This window comes from Labrus mixtus, chromosome 20, assembly GCF_963584025.1.
Source record: "Labrus mixtus chromosome 20, fLabMix1.1, whole genome shotgun sequence".
NCBI classification, from domain to species: Eukaryota; Metazoa; Chordata; class Actinopteri; order Labriformes; family Labridae; genus Labrus; species Labrus mixtus.
This window is the reverse complement of record NC_083631.1, coordinates 14,643,290-14,659,801: the sequence shown is the minus strand read 5'-3', so window position 1 is coordinate 14,659,801 and position 16,512 is coordinate 14,643,290. Positions and strand designations below refer to the sequence as shown.

The 16,512-nt window shown below is 41.4% G+C and overlaps 1 protein-coding gene across 3 annotated transcripts in view; it reads left to right on the top strand.

Moving 5' to 3' along the window:
• The window catches only part of LOC132995519 (SH3 and cysteine-rich domain-containing protein 2-like), a 191,946-nt gene that overhangs the window by 2,981 nt on the left and 172,453 nt on the right, over positions 1 to 16,512 (top strand). For 2 of the 3 annotated variants that reach the window (XR_009677023.1, XM_061065530.1), the window contains exons 2-10: positions 4,606 to 4,954; positions 6,414 to 6,508; positions 8,713 to 8,797; positions 11,129 to 11,244; positions 11,754 to 11,823; positions 12,040 to 12,128; positions 12,233 to 12,321; positions 14,641 to 14,692; positions 16,005 to 16,142. Coding sequence is in view for 2 of the 3 variants with exons in the window: in XM_061065530.1 (XP_060921513.1) it covers positions 4,606 to 4,954; positions 6,414 to 6,508; positions 8,713 to 8,797; positions 11,129 to 11,244; positions 11,754 to 11,823; positions 12,040 to 12,128; positions 12,233 to 12,321; positions 14,641 to 14,692; positions 16,005 to 16,142 (1,083 nt within the window). In the remaining variant the exon portion in view is untranslated. The remainder of the gene's footprint in view (positions 1 to 4,605; positions 4,955 to 6,413; positions 6,509 to 8,712; positions 8,798 to 11,128; positions 11,245 to 11,753; positions 11,824 to 12,039; positions 12,129 to 12,232; positions 12,322 to 14,640; positions 14,693 to 16,004; positions 16,143 to 16,512) is intronic. The other variant, XM_061065532.1, reaches the window with a different exon arrangement.

The following is a 16,512-nucleotide window of genomic DNA, read 5'->3' as shown; positions in this document are numbered from 1 at the left end:
AATAAAAGCTGAGTATAATTCAGTGTCATCATCTATTGTCTTGTAGTGATTCTGGATTTAATAAGATGGTGTACATGATACTTAAAAGAAGAGTACATTTGAACTGTTAATGGTGCTAGAGAAGCTCAATTACATTTCATCCTCAGGGTGACCTGGATATTTGTTCAGTATTTCATAGGAATCCATGTGATAGTAGTGTCCTTGAGCCACACGGTGTAAGTGCTGCTAATGAAGTAAACAGGTGAGTTGAGGCATCTCCGCTGTCATTTCTCTGAGTTTTTCTTCCTCGACATCTCTTCAAAACCGCCCACTCTTTTAATCTCATTAACTATCCCTTCACTTCCCCTCCAGATGAAGGGTTGGTGACACAGCTGTGAGTGATGTGAGCTGGGGAGTAAGTTGCAGAGGGAGGCCTAAGGGGGCCACTGTCTTCATTAATGAATGTAACACCTTCACCGCTGTGATGTTTATTAAAAAGACACAACAGGAAAGGTGTGAGCTGTTGAAAAATACTGGACACTTAAAGGCTAATAATTGGCTAAAAATAAAACTGGTGTAACAGGGAATATTTGTTATGGAGATTTGTTTTCGTCATCGCTGATGCTCATTCAGAAATAGCCCCCAGCCCAAGAGGAACAGCCACTGTGTTGTGTTTGCAGTATTATGTGTGTGTGTGTGTGTGTGTGTGTGAACAGTGATTGGGTGAGTGAAAATGAGTTGCCAGGGCAAAGCTGGGTTTGGAGTTAGCTGAGTGTGTGAGAAGATTGCACGGTGGGGAGGAAAGTGCTTGTAATCCACACTAGTATTTCTCATAGTGCCTTTCAGCTGTAAAACAATCAGAGAGGGGCAGAGGAGCGGTATGAGCAAGTAGCTGTGTATGTTAGTGCATGTGTGTTAGGTACAAAACAATAGAAACTTCCAGGATTATTCATCCACTGCCTGTATTCAGAGTGAGAATCTGCCATGCTGCTGTGCATGATGTCAAACTTCATTTTTAGTGGGGAAAGTTCAGGACATGTAATGATGAAAACCTAAAGACCAAAGCTTTTAGCATGCTTTGCTTTCAGTTTTTTATAATAAAAAAAAAAGTTTCTTGTCTCTGGCTGTGATTTTTGTCATTCCAGAATAAAAAGGTTCTCTTTTTTAAACTCTTCTAGATTTGAAATATTTGTTGCCTCCTTCTTCCAGGTTTACATATTCTGCACAAAACAATTGAAGCCACACAGGGAGCGAAGATATACATAATTACATCCCATATAAACCATGTGCCTAGTAACTGAGGGTAATTATTTCCTCTGGAAGCACATATTCCACTGATGAACTAGAATTGGACGGAGATAGTGAACAGTGTCGTTCACAGCAGGACCACACAGGTTTCATCCTCCATGATGCTAAATTATCTTGACTAAGAACAAGGACGTCTGCAATGAAGAAAAAAAATAATAATTGTAGACACGTTTTTATAGTGTGACTTGCCTTTAAGGTGGGACATGATGCAGGGGCGGGGGGGGGGGGGGGGGATTTGGTAAGTGGAAATAACAGGACACAGTCAGTCAAATATTGCAATTATAGGTCACTGGGTAGGCTATAGCACTTAGACTGGAGTGGAATTGTATATCTGTTGTAGTGGCTGTTTTCTTTTTTTTTTGCCCTATTTCTGCTGCACTTTCTTCTGCTGCAGACAACATATTTGTGAATTGAATTGATTGTTTTTTGTTTTTTTTAAAAGATACTACAATTGATTGATGCACACAGACTTTTGCACTGAATTCCAAAATTAAGTTTTACAGGGTTCATAATTTGACCTATGCAGCCTTTAAATTAAGGCACGACGAGTAACTCCTCCTGGTTAATATATTGACTGTTCCTTTGAAATGTTCAGTATGCTGGTTGAATCCAATAAAACAGTCCACTCTGGAGCATGTTATGGCCGCAGGCTGTATTTATGGTCACATTTCCATTGGTACTAAGCCTTTGTTGTTCTTGACATGTGGGAGCATCCCTGTATGCACCTCCACCCGGCCCCTGGCCTCCTTCTGCTGGAGGGAGAAAGAGCCACATATCATTTAACATTGAATTATGTCTGCTCAAACCCTGCTTTCCCTCTATGGAACATTGATTTTGGACATTTATGGCTTACATGTGAGGATGACAGGAGGTTGGTATGGATCGAAGATGTGAGAATTATGGGCTTTCTACAGGTCCGCAGAGGCAGCCTTTTCTAACCGGTCTGCAACAGTGTATTTGCTGCTGCTTGAGGACTATTGATTAGGCAGGTGCGTGTAACTGCAAGCCAGGTCATGAGTTTGCATAGCATTGTGAGTCAACTGGGAATTATATAAATAATGTGTTAACTGAGAAATATATGCAGGCTTAAGCAAGCCCATATTTTATGTTTCTGAAAAAGCATTTTCTGCAGCTGAAAGGTTTTATTTATTTCACAGTGAGGAGAGAAAAGAAAGACTGAGTCAGAGCCTCTGTACTTGACAAGCATTGTCATAAAATTGCAGCAGATCAATAAGACATGGGAGTCCACGTCGTACATCAAAAACTGGGTAACATGCGAGGAGAAGCTCACTCTGACTCATCTCCATCAATATCGGTATTTCACCTGTCACAGACATGAATGTGAGATTATGCAGATGAATGTAGACTGTTTACTGATGACCCAAATACAGCGTGCTATCACACGGCTTCGACTCAGAAGTATGACGCTCTCAGCTAATGTTCAAAGGGAAGGCAAACGGGAATGCTTTTTAGGCTCACACCCTGACATGTCATTAGATTAGCTGTAATTGAGACATGTACTCCAGCCGAGCTGTTACACCAGCACTAGTCTGCTCTGATGGAGAGACCTCGGCTGACAACTGTGATGCTGCACAGGAAAACGTGGGGAGGAGTGTAAAAAAATCATTGTTACATGAATGAAACAATGCACGCCACTTTCATGTTTCAGCAGATCAAGTTTGGCCCAGTCAAAAATGTAAGACGATCAAAATTCCACCCCTGCGTACCTGAAATAAGGAATGTGCCATTTTTTTACACATCAAACAGCTTCAAACAAACCTTGTAGTGATATATGAGTTGTTGTTAACGTGATAAAGAATTAAATTTTGTTTCAACTTAATAAATATGTACGCATCATAACCGAGTGTAAACACACCCAGCCATATAGCAGAGTAAGAAATCTCTTTAATCTAATTTTCCCAACCATCTGCATGCTCAAAGATCACCAAAGATATACTGCTCATAAACTGTAAAAACACTTATACTGATAATTGCTGTAGACAAATGCTAGAGCTATAGTTTACACATAGTATTCTAAATCTTGTATAAAATAATAAAATCTAGAAATCCTAGTCAAACTGACACTCTCTAAATGTTTTAATAGAGATCTAAAGGTGCAGTGGACCCTTCAAAGACTTTTTGTTTCTCTTGCTCTACCTCAATGGGCCTTTTACAAACACATCCACACACACACACACAAACTCAAATAGACAAACTGTTTTCATATCTTACTCCCAGACGCACAGAGCTGTAAACAGCATGTCCCTGTAAGGTGATTATGTTTGGCGTTGAGCAGAGCGGGTGCAGACAGGCAGACAGAGCATGTGCACACACAATGCCTTTGGCCCGCTGATGAGCTGTCTGCTTGTCTGTCTGTGTTGATCTATTCTTCCCCCCCTGCGACACGACCACACCCTCACACTGCTCTCCCCCTGCCACTGCGTGTCAGAGTAACAATCGGTGTCAGGGTAACAAATGGGTGCCTAGCCTCGAGGAAACTCGCATCATCATCTGTAGACAGAGCCGGAGGGAGATGTCAGGAAACATGCATTTATCTGGCCAATCAGTGCTAGATGGCTGCCGAGAACAGACATGGTATTCACTGCTGTGACATTTTTTTGTCCGACTGTTTCACTTTTGAAACGCAGCAACCGTGAATTCTTTGCGACTTATTGTGCTAGACAGCTGAAAAGGAGCAAAAAATGGCGGGTAACATCAGTATCCATAAGAGAAACTACGTGAAATCTGATCATGTTGCGTACTGTAGCTCTGCTTTGAGCAAACCTGCAGCAGGATCAATCGATCCAAGGAAGCAGACATTGTCAGATTAAGTGCCCTGAGGATATATTTTGTTGACGGATGAGAAGGCTGCGTAAACTTTCTTCTTTCCTGTCATTGCAGTAGCTCCACTGATGTCACCACCAGTAAAATCCTGGTTAAACACAGCCGCGCTTAGTCTATGGCCACGGGTGTTCTCAAAGAGAGAGGCCTTATCTTGTTTAACCAGGGGCCAATGCACAAGAAGCAAATGCTTGGTCTCAGTAAAGGGAACATACAGATAGCTCTGCCTTTAATGTGATGTGTCCTTATGAGGTGATATTGCATTTCATGAGTCACCCTCTTTCCCGTGGTGTACAGATCAGAGCAGTGCTGTGTTTAGGTTTGTCAGGATATTGCTTGTACTGTCCTGAGGGCCTATTGGGCATTTGTTATTGCTCCCAAATGTGGCGCAGAATGTTTGTTTATCTTGTGTGTTATTCTTAGCGTACTCTCTCTCTCTCTCTCTCTCTCTCTGTCCCTGTCAATGTGTGTTTGCAGCTCGAGAGACTGAAACGGTCACTGTCCTTCAAGACCATGATGCGCAGCAAAAGCGTGGAGAACTTCTTTCAAAGGTCCTACAGTGACGCTCGCCTGCCCCCCGATTTCATCACGGACCCGCCGCCTCCTTCTCCCCCGCTGCTGCCCGGCTCCCCTCTCGTCTGCGACCGCTCACCCTCCATTTCACCGTCTCTCAGCCCCAACCCCTCCATCTCCTCACACTCCCCTTCTCTCAGCCTCTCCCCATCATTGCCCACCAAACCTCCCCGGCCTCAGATCACCCACTGTTTCCAGGACCATGTGTTCCGCAAGCCCACCAACTGCCAGCACTGCAAGCACATGATAGTGGGTAAGATGGTTAACCGACTATTGCGACTATTTTTTCTTTTTCAAGCCAACACTTAGCTGTGGTTTGCAAAAGGATGTCTGGCCTCCCTGTCTTTGTTTACACAGCTCCTCATCTAGGAGCAAAATACTTTTAAATGAATGATGAAGAATAATCGTCACCACCATAGGATCTAAAAGTTTCCCATTTGTTATGAGTCAAGGGTGAACATTTGCTTACCTCTTTCATATTTGCCACTTACATTTAATGCCACAGGCAGCAGATGGTAAGCTATAAAGACTGAATACAGTGTGCTAAAGCTAGCCCAGCTCAGTTTTAAATAACAAAACCATCCTGCCAGCCCTTCGAAAGCTTTACACAGTTATTGTTCAACAATATGTAAACAACTTAAATCAATTAGTAAGCTGTCTTAGTAGGTGTATGTTCCCTCTGTTTTCAGCCTTTTTGCTAAGCTAAGCTACCTTGCTGCTGCCTTAGATTTATTTTACAGATGTAAGACGTACAATTGTATGCACAGTTGTCATAATCTCACTGGCATTTAAAATAAGCTTTCTGTTGTGTTTGTGGCTGTAAAGAAACCAGATGATTATTAAGAGGGATTTCTGTGGTGAACTCGTGTGAGTGAACTTCTCCCTAATTTGCTACTTGCAGGCACTACAGGGGGCTTCTTGTATTTCTGCTAAATCTACCTAGCGTCACTATGATTGATTACAGACTCTAACCTGCTTCTCTGGTTTTTTTTTTCCCGTCTGGGTTTTTTTTCTGCATGCATTATGGTTTTATTTATGTAATGCATCACGTCTCTTCAGCTATACTCCTCTTCCCGCAGTCCCAAAACACGACCGCCGTTTCCTCTTTAGGCTTACGACAACAGAATCTATTTTTTTTTTCTCATCAGAGTAAAAGCAGTTTTTTTTCATTGAGCCTTCCAGATAGATCGTTGTTTCTGCCATAACAGACCCTGTCAGTGTACAGCAACTCCGGAAATCTTTTTGTTGTTGGTAGGATAAAAAGAGACTCAACCACAGCTTAATCCTACCAAAACACTGAAAATCAAACAAGGTTTCTCATGACCTATGCATGAGGGAGAAATCCTGTAATCCAAGATTTATAGCACTGAAGTGCTTAAAAACAACGATGAAAGCAAGATGCCTCAATGCCGAATCGATTATAATTGAAACATCTCCAGCTGGTTTATAATCTCTGCAGGTTTGTTGTGGAAGAGGAGGAGCTGTTGATTATGAAGCTCTTAGTGTTCAGCTTTGAGGACAGAGACAGCTTGTCCTCAAAGCTCTTTCACTCTCTACCTGAACAGACAGCAGCCTGCTCATACTATCTAAAGTCCACTTTAGTTTGTTACTGCCTGTTGCAGATGTGCAGCCTGCTGTGAGTTTCTATTTGAGGCTACATGCATGTCTGGTTCCCCCTGTTCTTACTTTGACATTTGTGTCCCTCTCTGCAGGAAACTCTAAACAGGCTCTGCGGTGTAAAACCTGCAAGATGGCTGCTCACCTGTGGTGCACCTCAGAACTATCACAGCAGCTGTGTCACGGGAAGGTATGAAAGCACTCGCTGAATTTATTCAGTCAAATCTTTTGTGTAACGCTGGTCGTTTTTTTCTTGTCTTTCACTTTTAAAATGTCATCTTTAGTCGACTGGCTTATTTGTAAGTTTCATAAAAATAAATTGGTGCTGTTCTTTCATTTGTATTGCTCAGCTATGGAATTCATGGAATTTGTGTGTGTGATGTTTCTCTTAGGGCAGACACATTGGGAAAACCCGGTCTATATTTGAAATTATAACCCCTCACTCACAGAAGCTACCGAAATTTTTTTTTTAAAACTTATTTCACCTGCTGACTTATCAAGAAATATCCTCAAAGGATGAGTCAGCAGCTAGCTTAGTTTAGGATATACACAGGGTAATAAAGCTAGCCTGGCTTTGTCAAAGAAATTGTCTGCTACAGACCTTGAAGGATAAAACCCAACATATCCTAAAAGGTGACCTTTGGAGTTGCTTTTCTAATGATTTTGTACAGACAGACAGATTTGTTTACTGTTTTTAGGCTTTGTGCTAGCTGCAAGCTAACAAACTGACTGGTCTTGGTTTAAAGTACATTTTGAAACTAAAATGATGGGTCTTATTTGTCACAATTTTTTTTTTTTAAATTTCTAAACTGATAAAAAAATAATGAAAATGCACTAATACAAGTAGTCGGAGATAGATTTTAATGAATGACTGTCTTCTTCAAACAAGTCTGTTTATCTGATTGTCGCCTGGCATTTTTGATAGCCACACTGTGAGAAGCGAAGCAACAATACCAGTTTGGATTCCAATCATGATCTAAAAAACCTTAGTAGAAACACTGTTACCATGGTAACTTTAGGATAAAGGTTAGGCTTGTCATACTGCGGGATCACTTGACATTAACCTGATATGTTGTGGGGAACAGTTTGAAGTACAGTTTTGTGACTTGAGAATAAAAAAACACTTTAAAAGAAGGAAACAATTCAATTTGCAGATGTATGAACACAGTGCTTTATTTGTCTTTACTCTAACTGCACTACTGCATGAACACACTGAAGCACAGACACACACGCACGCACACACACTCACGCACACACACACACACACACACACACACACACTTACTGATCTAAAGGCAGTGTTAAAACCAGCCATATGTGCAGTTTAAGTTAAACTGCTGAGAGAACAGATGCAGGATACTGTTTGTGTTGTATGTGTGCTTTATTAGATGTGAAGTGCTGATGTGGCTGAAGCAAAGTCATAAATCATGTCATGTTTTGGGCAAAAGGACAAGAATATCCTCATGTATACCTCCATTTGATCTTTATCACAGCAACTTCAGATTATTGCAAGAAGGCATTTAAGATTTAAAACACCTGAAGTAAGGACTCTGCAATGGGGATTATAGAAAGCAGTGACACAAATTCTCTGGGCACTGTGTTGCTCATTCCATTTTGTGAATTTGAATTTGGGCAAAGGGTGAAGGACAATGGTAGAAGGTGAGCGCACCAAGCAGTAAATTGAGAATGATTTCAGCCTGAGATTTTGTGTTTATCCCCCAGTGCAGACAGAGGACATTAGCATGCAGCCAGTGGCAGAGCCCACTGAGGGCCACTCAGAACATTTAAATACTTCTGTGTTTAAGAAAAGAGGAACACACAGGCAGACAGAGAGAGGGAGAGCTAGGAGATTCACAAGGGCAGCAAAGGTACAACACCTTGAACATGGTATAGTAACAATTGCATGACTTATTACCTCTGACTCACAGTTAGTTTATCTCCTCTGCATAATGTGACAAAGTGAGAGGCTCATTTGCAAGTCAAAGACTATTGGATATCTCAGCTGTAACACTTACTGCGCTTAATTCAGTGTGAAATTGCAGTCGTGTGGAATTGCACATGCAGAATCACATGTCGGTGTCTGTGTGTAAGCTATGTGCACACACGTAAGGGGTGAGTGAATTCATTGTTCATAAGTGGCAGCAAAAAGAGCCAACGCTTTGTTTCGCAATATGCGACTCAATGCAAGGAATGAGCTCTTTCACTGCAGAATATACAGTATACATCACTCTGTGCGCCCTCGCATATCTGTCAGAGTATCCTGGTGTGTCTGAAATTCAGATTTTCAAATTGCCCTTCAATCACTACATGAATCACTTTTTCGCTCTCAGCTCAGCCAACAAACACGAGGTTTGAATTTTAAAGAAAATTCTCTCCTTTTTTCCTCTCTATTAGTCTGGAGCTTTCAAGCGAAACTTCAGCTCGCCGATGCTCGTCAACGACCAATTGTCAGTCGTCAAGGAAGTTCAACCAAGCCAAGGTGAGCATACTCAAGTGCCTCTATGTGTGTGTGTGTGTGTGTGTGTGTGTGTGTGTGCGCGTTTACGAGAGACTGCACGGTTTGTATCTGTCCCGTGTACTTTTGTTTTGTGTTCTCTTGTCCAGTCCTTTGGTTTTATTTTTTACATTTTCTGTGTGCTTGTGCGTGCACTGTAATAAAACCAGAACTGACTCCATCTCACCTGACAACCTGGGAGCTTGAAGTGGGAAAATAGAAAGAGGAAGAACAAATTCAGCTTCTCTTGGAGGCTGATGGACGGTCTGCACCCTAAAAGTATGTGAATAAATATTTACAAGTTCCATTGTGTTTGCTTTTTTACATTACTGTTCATGATTTGTACTGTATGTCTTTGGACTGATGGACATATTTGAATCATTGTCTGGCACTACAGCCTGCATGTTTAAAGAGTATTTGACATTTAAATGCCTCCTATTTTTAGACAAGTCCTTACAAGCACAATGTATCCAAACACCCACCTGTATTTCAAAAAGAAAAGTCCCATAATTAGACTTCAAAAACACATTTTATTTTACATTAGAATAATGGAAGGGAACAATTTGACACGTCATTGTCACTTCATCTTCTTTTTGTAAACCTGCTTGAGGCTGAAACACAGTGATACGTGCAAGCAAATACTATTTATAGACTCCCTGCTCTATAAAAGCACCTGAATTTGTTCTTCCTGTCATCATCATCTCTGAATAACAGCGTCTCTTTCTTTACCATATCACAAAGGGTCAAAGTCAATTCAGTCCCTCATCTCGTTTACTGTATGCCTTGTTAAATCGGTGTAAGCTCCTCATCCTGTCACTTTGTGCTACTCTCCATGAATCAGGGTACATTTAACCTAGAGCTCTGTCAGCACCATGAGGCCCTGGGACTCTGCCAGGGCCAGCTGACACTGCAACCTGTCAAACTCACAGTTTTACTCTGCAAAGTGTCCTCATCATTATTGCTACCAAAAGGCTTGGTAAAAGACTGGGCCCATGTTTATGCACATTGATTTTAGGTGGAACATTTTATGATGGATTTCCTCACAGGCCCTGTAATTTCCCATCACTAGCCTTTTGGCGTGACTTTATTATCTAAAATCAAAGCTCATTTATGGAGCTGCAAAAGTGAATTGCGTAACAGTTGTTGCTATCTCGCAGTGACAAATAAAAGCAGATTAAATTCAATTTTAAGTTCTGTATTCAGGGACTTGTTTCTCTAACCAGGGGGGCAGCTGTATTATGTTAAAGATGAGGTTAAAAAGGATTGATTAAAGTCTTTGATTTAGGCTTTTTGTCAAACTTTTTTGATTCACAAGAGCTCAAGGTTGATGAAGGTGCATTTTATACAAATACTATTTGTATTGATGGCAGGACTATAGAGTCTTTCTGCGGTTTACTCTTTTCACATGCAATAGGGTAACTCTGCAGGGGTGGCTCCCCTATTCACGTCTAATCAATTAGAAGCACAAATAAGCGTAATCACGTTAAAATCTCACTCATGTTGTAGATGAAAGACGTTTTCACTGAATCATTTCTGTTTCTGAGTGTCCCTGTTAAATTATTCATCTATCTGACGAGAGCACTGATGAGAGGACTGCCTTTAAATTGAAACTGGTATGACTTCATCCTGCAGACAGACATACAGACACACACAAACACGCCCGTACACACACACACACACACACATACACACATACACACATACACACCATATCTGGCCCTGCAGAAAAAAAGTTATTCCCTCCATTTAACTAGCGTTCAGTTGGGTGGAGAAAAGACCAGAAAATGTAATTCCTAACTTCAGAAATAAATTTACTTGGAAAGGAGCGAGCACTGCCATCTATGAAAAGTAGCAGTGAAGACTTTTTTAGGATATCCATATTTGAAATCTCATTCTCGTTCTTCTCAATAACACCTCCTGTTACATTACAAATTCAGTTATTATAAATAAGACACATGTCTCACTAAGAAGTAAATGAAAATGAAAATAAATCACAGCGTACACTGGAGGTAAATTAGAACATTTTCGATGTCTCTTAAACATTTGGCTGCTGTCCTTTGTCAGATCTTAAGTGGGTCACTTCTGTCCAGGACTGACTGTGTTACCACAGTTATATTTAGACCCTCTACTTCCTCCTGAGTGGCACATCAGGCACATGAACAATGATGTTCAATATACTCTCTGTGTGACGTCAAAATTGTAGAGTGTGTTTCTGCGTGCAATGCGCTTGTAAATTAATTAAACATAAGTGAGTGTGTGCGTGTATTTTCATGAATGTGTGTGTGTGTGTGTGTGTGTGTGTGTGTGTGGTTTCAGAGGCTGTGCGGATGCGGGTAGACCCTGTGTATGCTGCCCTGCGCTACGGGACGTCCTTGGCACAGATGAGCCGCTCCAGTTTTGGCAGTTTGTCAGAATCGCCAACACGCTCCCTGGTATGACATCATCAACCAGTGTGATTAAGAAATATAGAACGTTTTTACAGTGTGATTCCTTTGATCAGCCTAGTGGGGATGTATTTTTGTACTGATATGATGTACAGTACAGGGTAAGTCCAACCCAACAAGCCAGAAAGGAAGCATTGACATTTCCCTAAATGTAAAACTTTACCCAAAAAAGTCATTTTAAGTGGATTAAAAGCTTCCTCTCATTGCAGGTCAGGCTCGTATTCCTCTTAAATCTAACTTGGAATATGGAGAAGTTTTGTAATTGGGCAACAGGGGATTATCTGTTTGCAACATAATGGATGACACTGGTCTCTGTGTTCTTCCCATTAGACATTTTGCGCAGACTTTTACAACAAGGAGATGAGCCGATCTGTGCGCTCTGCATTCTGAATGATTCAGGACAAAAAAAAGTTTCTCTCCCCACCATCAGCCCATCCGCTTTCATCTTCCTGGTGCTAACATTTCATTCTTTCTTCTCCATTTCCTTCTTTAATAAGGGGGAGGGAGATGAGGAGAGGCAGCAGAGGCAGTGCAGCATGGAAGAGGAGATAACTCAGGAGACAGGGGGTAAACACTGCTATGTGTCTGTGGATGTTCACATGTGCTGTGTGTCCATGCATACCTGTGTCCATGCATATCTTATGTCTACCTGTGTGTGTGTGTGTGTGTGTGTGAGAGAGATTTACAGTGTGTGGTTGAGAAAAAAAATGTCATGCCAGATTGTACAATGCTGGTTGTGTGCGTGGCTGGCACTTTCTAAGAACAACCTCTCACCCCCTCCAGACATCCCAGTCCCTGAGCCTGAGATGGAAAAAGAGGAAGATGAAAGCAGCAGCCAAGCTCAGACTCCTGCAGATGACAGCAGTGTGAAGGTAGCACGTTTGGAATCGCCATGTGCACCCTGTCACCCTCTTTTGTCTTATTCCTCAGGCGTGTACGTCTTACTCACAACACCCTTCTCTCTTCCTGTGAGCAGATGCCGAAGCGCATTGAAGTTCACGCAATCCACACCTACGTTGCCCTCTACAAGTTCCTGCCTCAGGAACAGAATGACCTGGAACTTAAGTGAGTACAGCCAAACAGGATGCATTGTGTGGAAGCGTGTGAGTGCTACACATGAATGTGGTTTTGAATTGTATTTTTTTTTTCTCTCTATTGTTTGTGTGATTTTGTCTGTGTTTTGCCCCGGCTGTCATTCCTGCAGGGGGAAAAAAATGTCCCCACCAGTCACAGAGGATGGTGTGCGACACCCTTAAGGAAGACTAATTATAAACTCAAAGCTCGTCACTGTCCCCTTGTAGAGCTAGAGACTGAGCTGTGAGCCCTGCAGGGGAGAGGATGAAGACAGTGAACAACTGAGAGATGAAAGGAAAGGCGTGAGGGATGGAGGCATAGAGCTGGAGATAATGAAGCAGAGAGAGACAGGATTGAGAAACAGGTGGAGAAATCCAAGTGTCTATAGAGAGGAATAAATCCTATATCCACACTATAAGACAAAGGAGGACAACACGAGGCAGGAAGGACAGAGCAGTAAATGAGGGCAGAGTGAGTGTGAGCGTGTGTGTGTGTGTGTGTTTGTAGGGGACAGATTTGACAAAGGTAGGAGATCCATGGGACTATTAACAGCCATCTGTGCTGTGGCTCTGCATGTGTGACTACAGAATACATGTGTGAGCTAATGAAAGCGCCATGGGTCTCTATGCTCAGAAAAATCTGGATACCTTTATTCTAGAAATGCACAATTAAGATCTATTGAAAATACGAGCATTAAAGTGGTTTGAATTTAAAAGCCTTGCAGATTACATACTGGTAGGATCTTTGGTGCCAGACTGGTATAAAGAACACCAAATGTAGATTTCTGTTTCCATAGTCACTCATCATTTGAGATTTTTTTCAATGAATGTACTCTCTTAAGGCCTCAACATTAAGTTTAAAATCTGCAATGTTTGATTAGATTCTCCAATAATGTGATGTTGAAATAACACTGAGTAGATTTTTAACCGATGTTCCTCTTGTACCCAGCACCTCACCTGCTTGGTAAAATGTCCTCATGCTGATAGTGAATGCATGGAACATGTTTATCAAATAGTTTTTCTAAATGTTGTGTTTTTCAAGCTTTTTTGGGGGGGATGTGCTGAATTAAATGTTCGTATACAGAAGCAATTGATCGTGGAAGTCTTACTTTATGGTGCCTTGAAATATTCCCACAATGGAATGAAAAAAATGATGTGTCCTAAGTAGGTGCACCTCTACCTAATTACAGCCCCACGATGAAATACTTTCAATTCTGTAGATGCAGAAAAGAATAGTCAGGAAAATCTACATCTGTCCATGGTGATGAATAGTCATGACAATAAATGAAAGGATCAATCAGGGATTGATTTCCGATACAGCACATGTTTAAATAATAGATTATTGTGCAATCTGCTGCAATAAATTGAAGGAGGGGATCGTTAATAATCAGGCCAATGGTTAGTTTGGCTAAGAGTTTGGCTGTTTTGTAAGATAAAAGACTGAACAACCCTACTTTTAATATGTCTACTCTTAAGAGAAGTTGGTACTGGAATTAATGTTTATTGAAATCTTTAATCTTTCTCACTACTGGAAGATCGTAAGAGTAGTTTCTGACGCAGAGCTAAGATGCTGTTTCAACTAACCTCAGATAAAGATGGTTAAAGGTCGACCTAACTTTCACATTTTAAAAAGTGTCCAGGATAAGTTGATGTATATGGGTCTCACCCTAGTTACTAAGTTAGGTAACTGTAAAAAAAAAAAAAAAACTTTTTGCGTGTGTTTGTGTGTATTTGTAACAATGATCATATAGGGCAGTAGTGAGAGCAGACACCCAGGAGACGTCATGTAGCCTACAGGAGTGCATTTGGGACAGCAGTTTCTCCCTGAGTATCTAGGACATTGGGTACACTGTGTGCGTGTGAGAGTGCTTTTGTGTCTGTCTGTGTGTGTGTGTGTTTAGAAAAGTCTCATGAAAAACGGTTAGCATCATTAGCATGCAGGCGAGGTCGGCTACAGATCAGGTTCAGCTTTCACTGCTGCAGCGGCACTTCAGAGTCATATTTAATGTCGACCTCATGACTTTGGTGTCGGACGCTCTGTCACCTCTGCAGACAGGCACAAAAACTCATCGTCATTTCAACCTCAACAGCTTTGTTACCGTGGATACAACAGCTTGCTGTGGCTGTTTGATAATGTTATCTTTTGTGCTCGCACTCAACCCTTTTTTCTTCCTTTTCTCGCTGTGCCTCTGACTCTCTCTCAACCCCTTCATCTATGCATCATGTACCCTGTACTCGTCTCCTCGTCCCCTTTTCCTCCCCACCTCAATCACCTCCCCTTTTTCATCTTCTCTCGTCTTCTCTCCTGTAGTCCCGGTGATCGGGTGCAGGTCACCGATGACTCTAATGAAGAGTGGTGGAAGGTGGGTAATAAATCACATGTCTTCTTCTGTGCTTGTTGATATGTAAGTAATGTGTATTTAAATATATGGAAATAAGCATGCATGCGTCTATTGTGCGCATGTGTTTATTCAAGGCTGTAAATCAAGTCTTTAATGTAGAACACCTGCTCCATTTTCCCTGTGATAAACATGCAGGCAGGCTCAGACAGAAATAGAACACAATTTTCTCAGAAAATTACTGAGAGTTTAACATAATGAACTTGACTAGTGTAGAAACCTCAAAGAGCTCTTTATTGAGTCTGTAATGAGCTTCACTCGCTCCCAATGGAAATGAATGTGCATCTTTGTATGCGTGTGTCTGTGTGTGTGTGTGTGTGTGTGTGTGTGTGTGTGTGTGTGTGTGTGTGTGTGTGTGCATCTCAGTCACAGAAAAATAAGGATGCACCCAGACTTGACTGAAGTTTAGAGTCTGTAAAACTTGGACCAGTGTTTAATCGCACTTAGGTCATCTGAGGAGAATCCCCAGGCAATCAATATCTTAAAGCAACGCTGTTACTTTAAATTATGTATAATGTGTTAGTCACCTGTTCATTATTTATGTATAGCTTGTGAATCACCTCAATAAACACGCAAACACCTGAAGCAGGTGATAAACAGTGAAATAGTGCTGCATAATGAGGTCTAATCAGACATCATCTGCTTTTAAATAAGGGGCCATACTCTGCTGTTACCTTTTTCTGGAAATATACAGAAACAATTCCCTGCTTGCATTTAAAAAAAAAAAAAAAAGATCCTTCGGAGCACTGGTTTAGCTCAGTTGGTAGAGTAGACACCTCATGTATAGAGGCTACAGTCACACTTCAGCTGTCCTATCAAATAAAGATCCCCCCCCCCCCCGAAAGAAAAAAGGAAAACGACTTTCACATTAATTTGTGTAATTTATAAGCTGTTTTCACACTTTGTCATTGCACAGAATGTGATTTAATGTGTTGCCATCTGTCTCACTTTGGTCCTAATTGTCCATTAAATTTCAAAACGGCTCTTTGTTTTCACTGATTTACGATGACAACACTGGCATTTATCAGTAAGTTCAGCCGATCACGACTCACATGTCAGTCAAAACTAAACATCCACCCGTTCTGTATACAAATGACCAGCTTTATGAATTATATAAAAATAAGACACAATTAATCAGAAACTAGAGAATCAATGAGCTTTAACACAAATGCAATATTTTATCAACACTGAGGATGAAATGACTTATTGCCGTATATATAATCTAGTGACACCCAGATACGTATCAGATGTTGAGAACTGTTACTGTGGTTTTCAGGGTAAGAGTGGCGACAGAGTCGGTTTCTTCCCTGCCAACTTTGTGCAGAGGGTGCAGCCAGGAGAGAGAGTGTGGCGGGTCGTCCAGGGTCTTCCAGGCAACCGAGAGAGAGGTCACATGGCCGTGAAGGAATCCCAGGTAAACCATAAGGAGAGCAGAGCATGTGTGGAAGGGTTTGTGTGAGGTTATCACTTATCCTGTGTAGAGTCACATGAGTCTATCCCAGCACACCATGAGTGAGTGACAGATTAGATCCTGGTCAGGAGGGGATCAAAGACTGATACAGGGTCACATTTAAAGGCATCGAAACCTTGTTGAGCCATGCGGTGCACTGGAGCTGTGCATTGGAGCTTATTCCAACATTTGAATGATTGATATTTTTTTAATTGTCTACCTACGTTTTTCCCCTCATATCTACTTTGTCATATAGAAACATATAGAAAGGTTTTTTTTTAGCTTGTTGTGAAACAGCAAAGATTCACACTGAGTGAAATACATTTCTCATGCA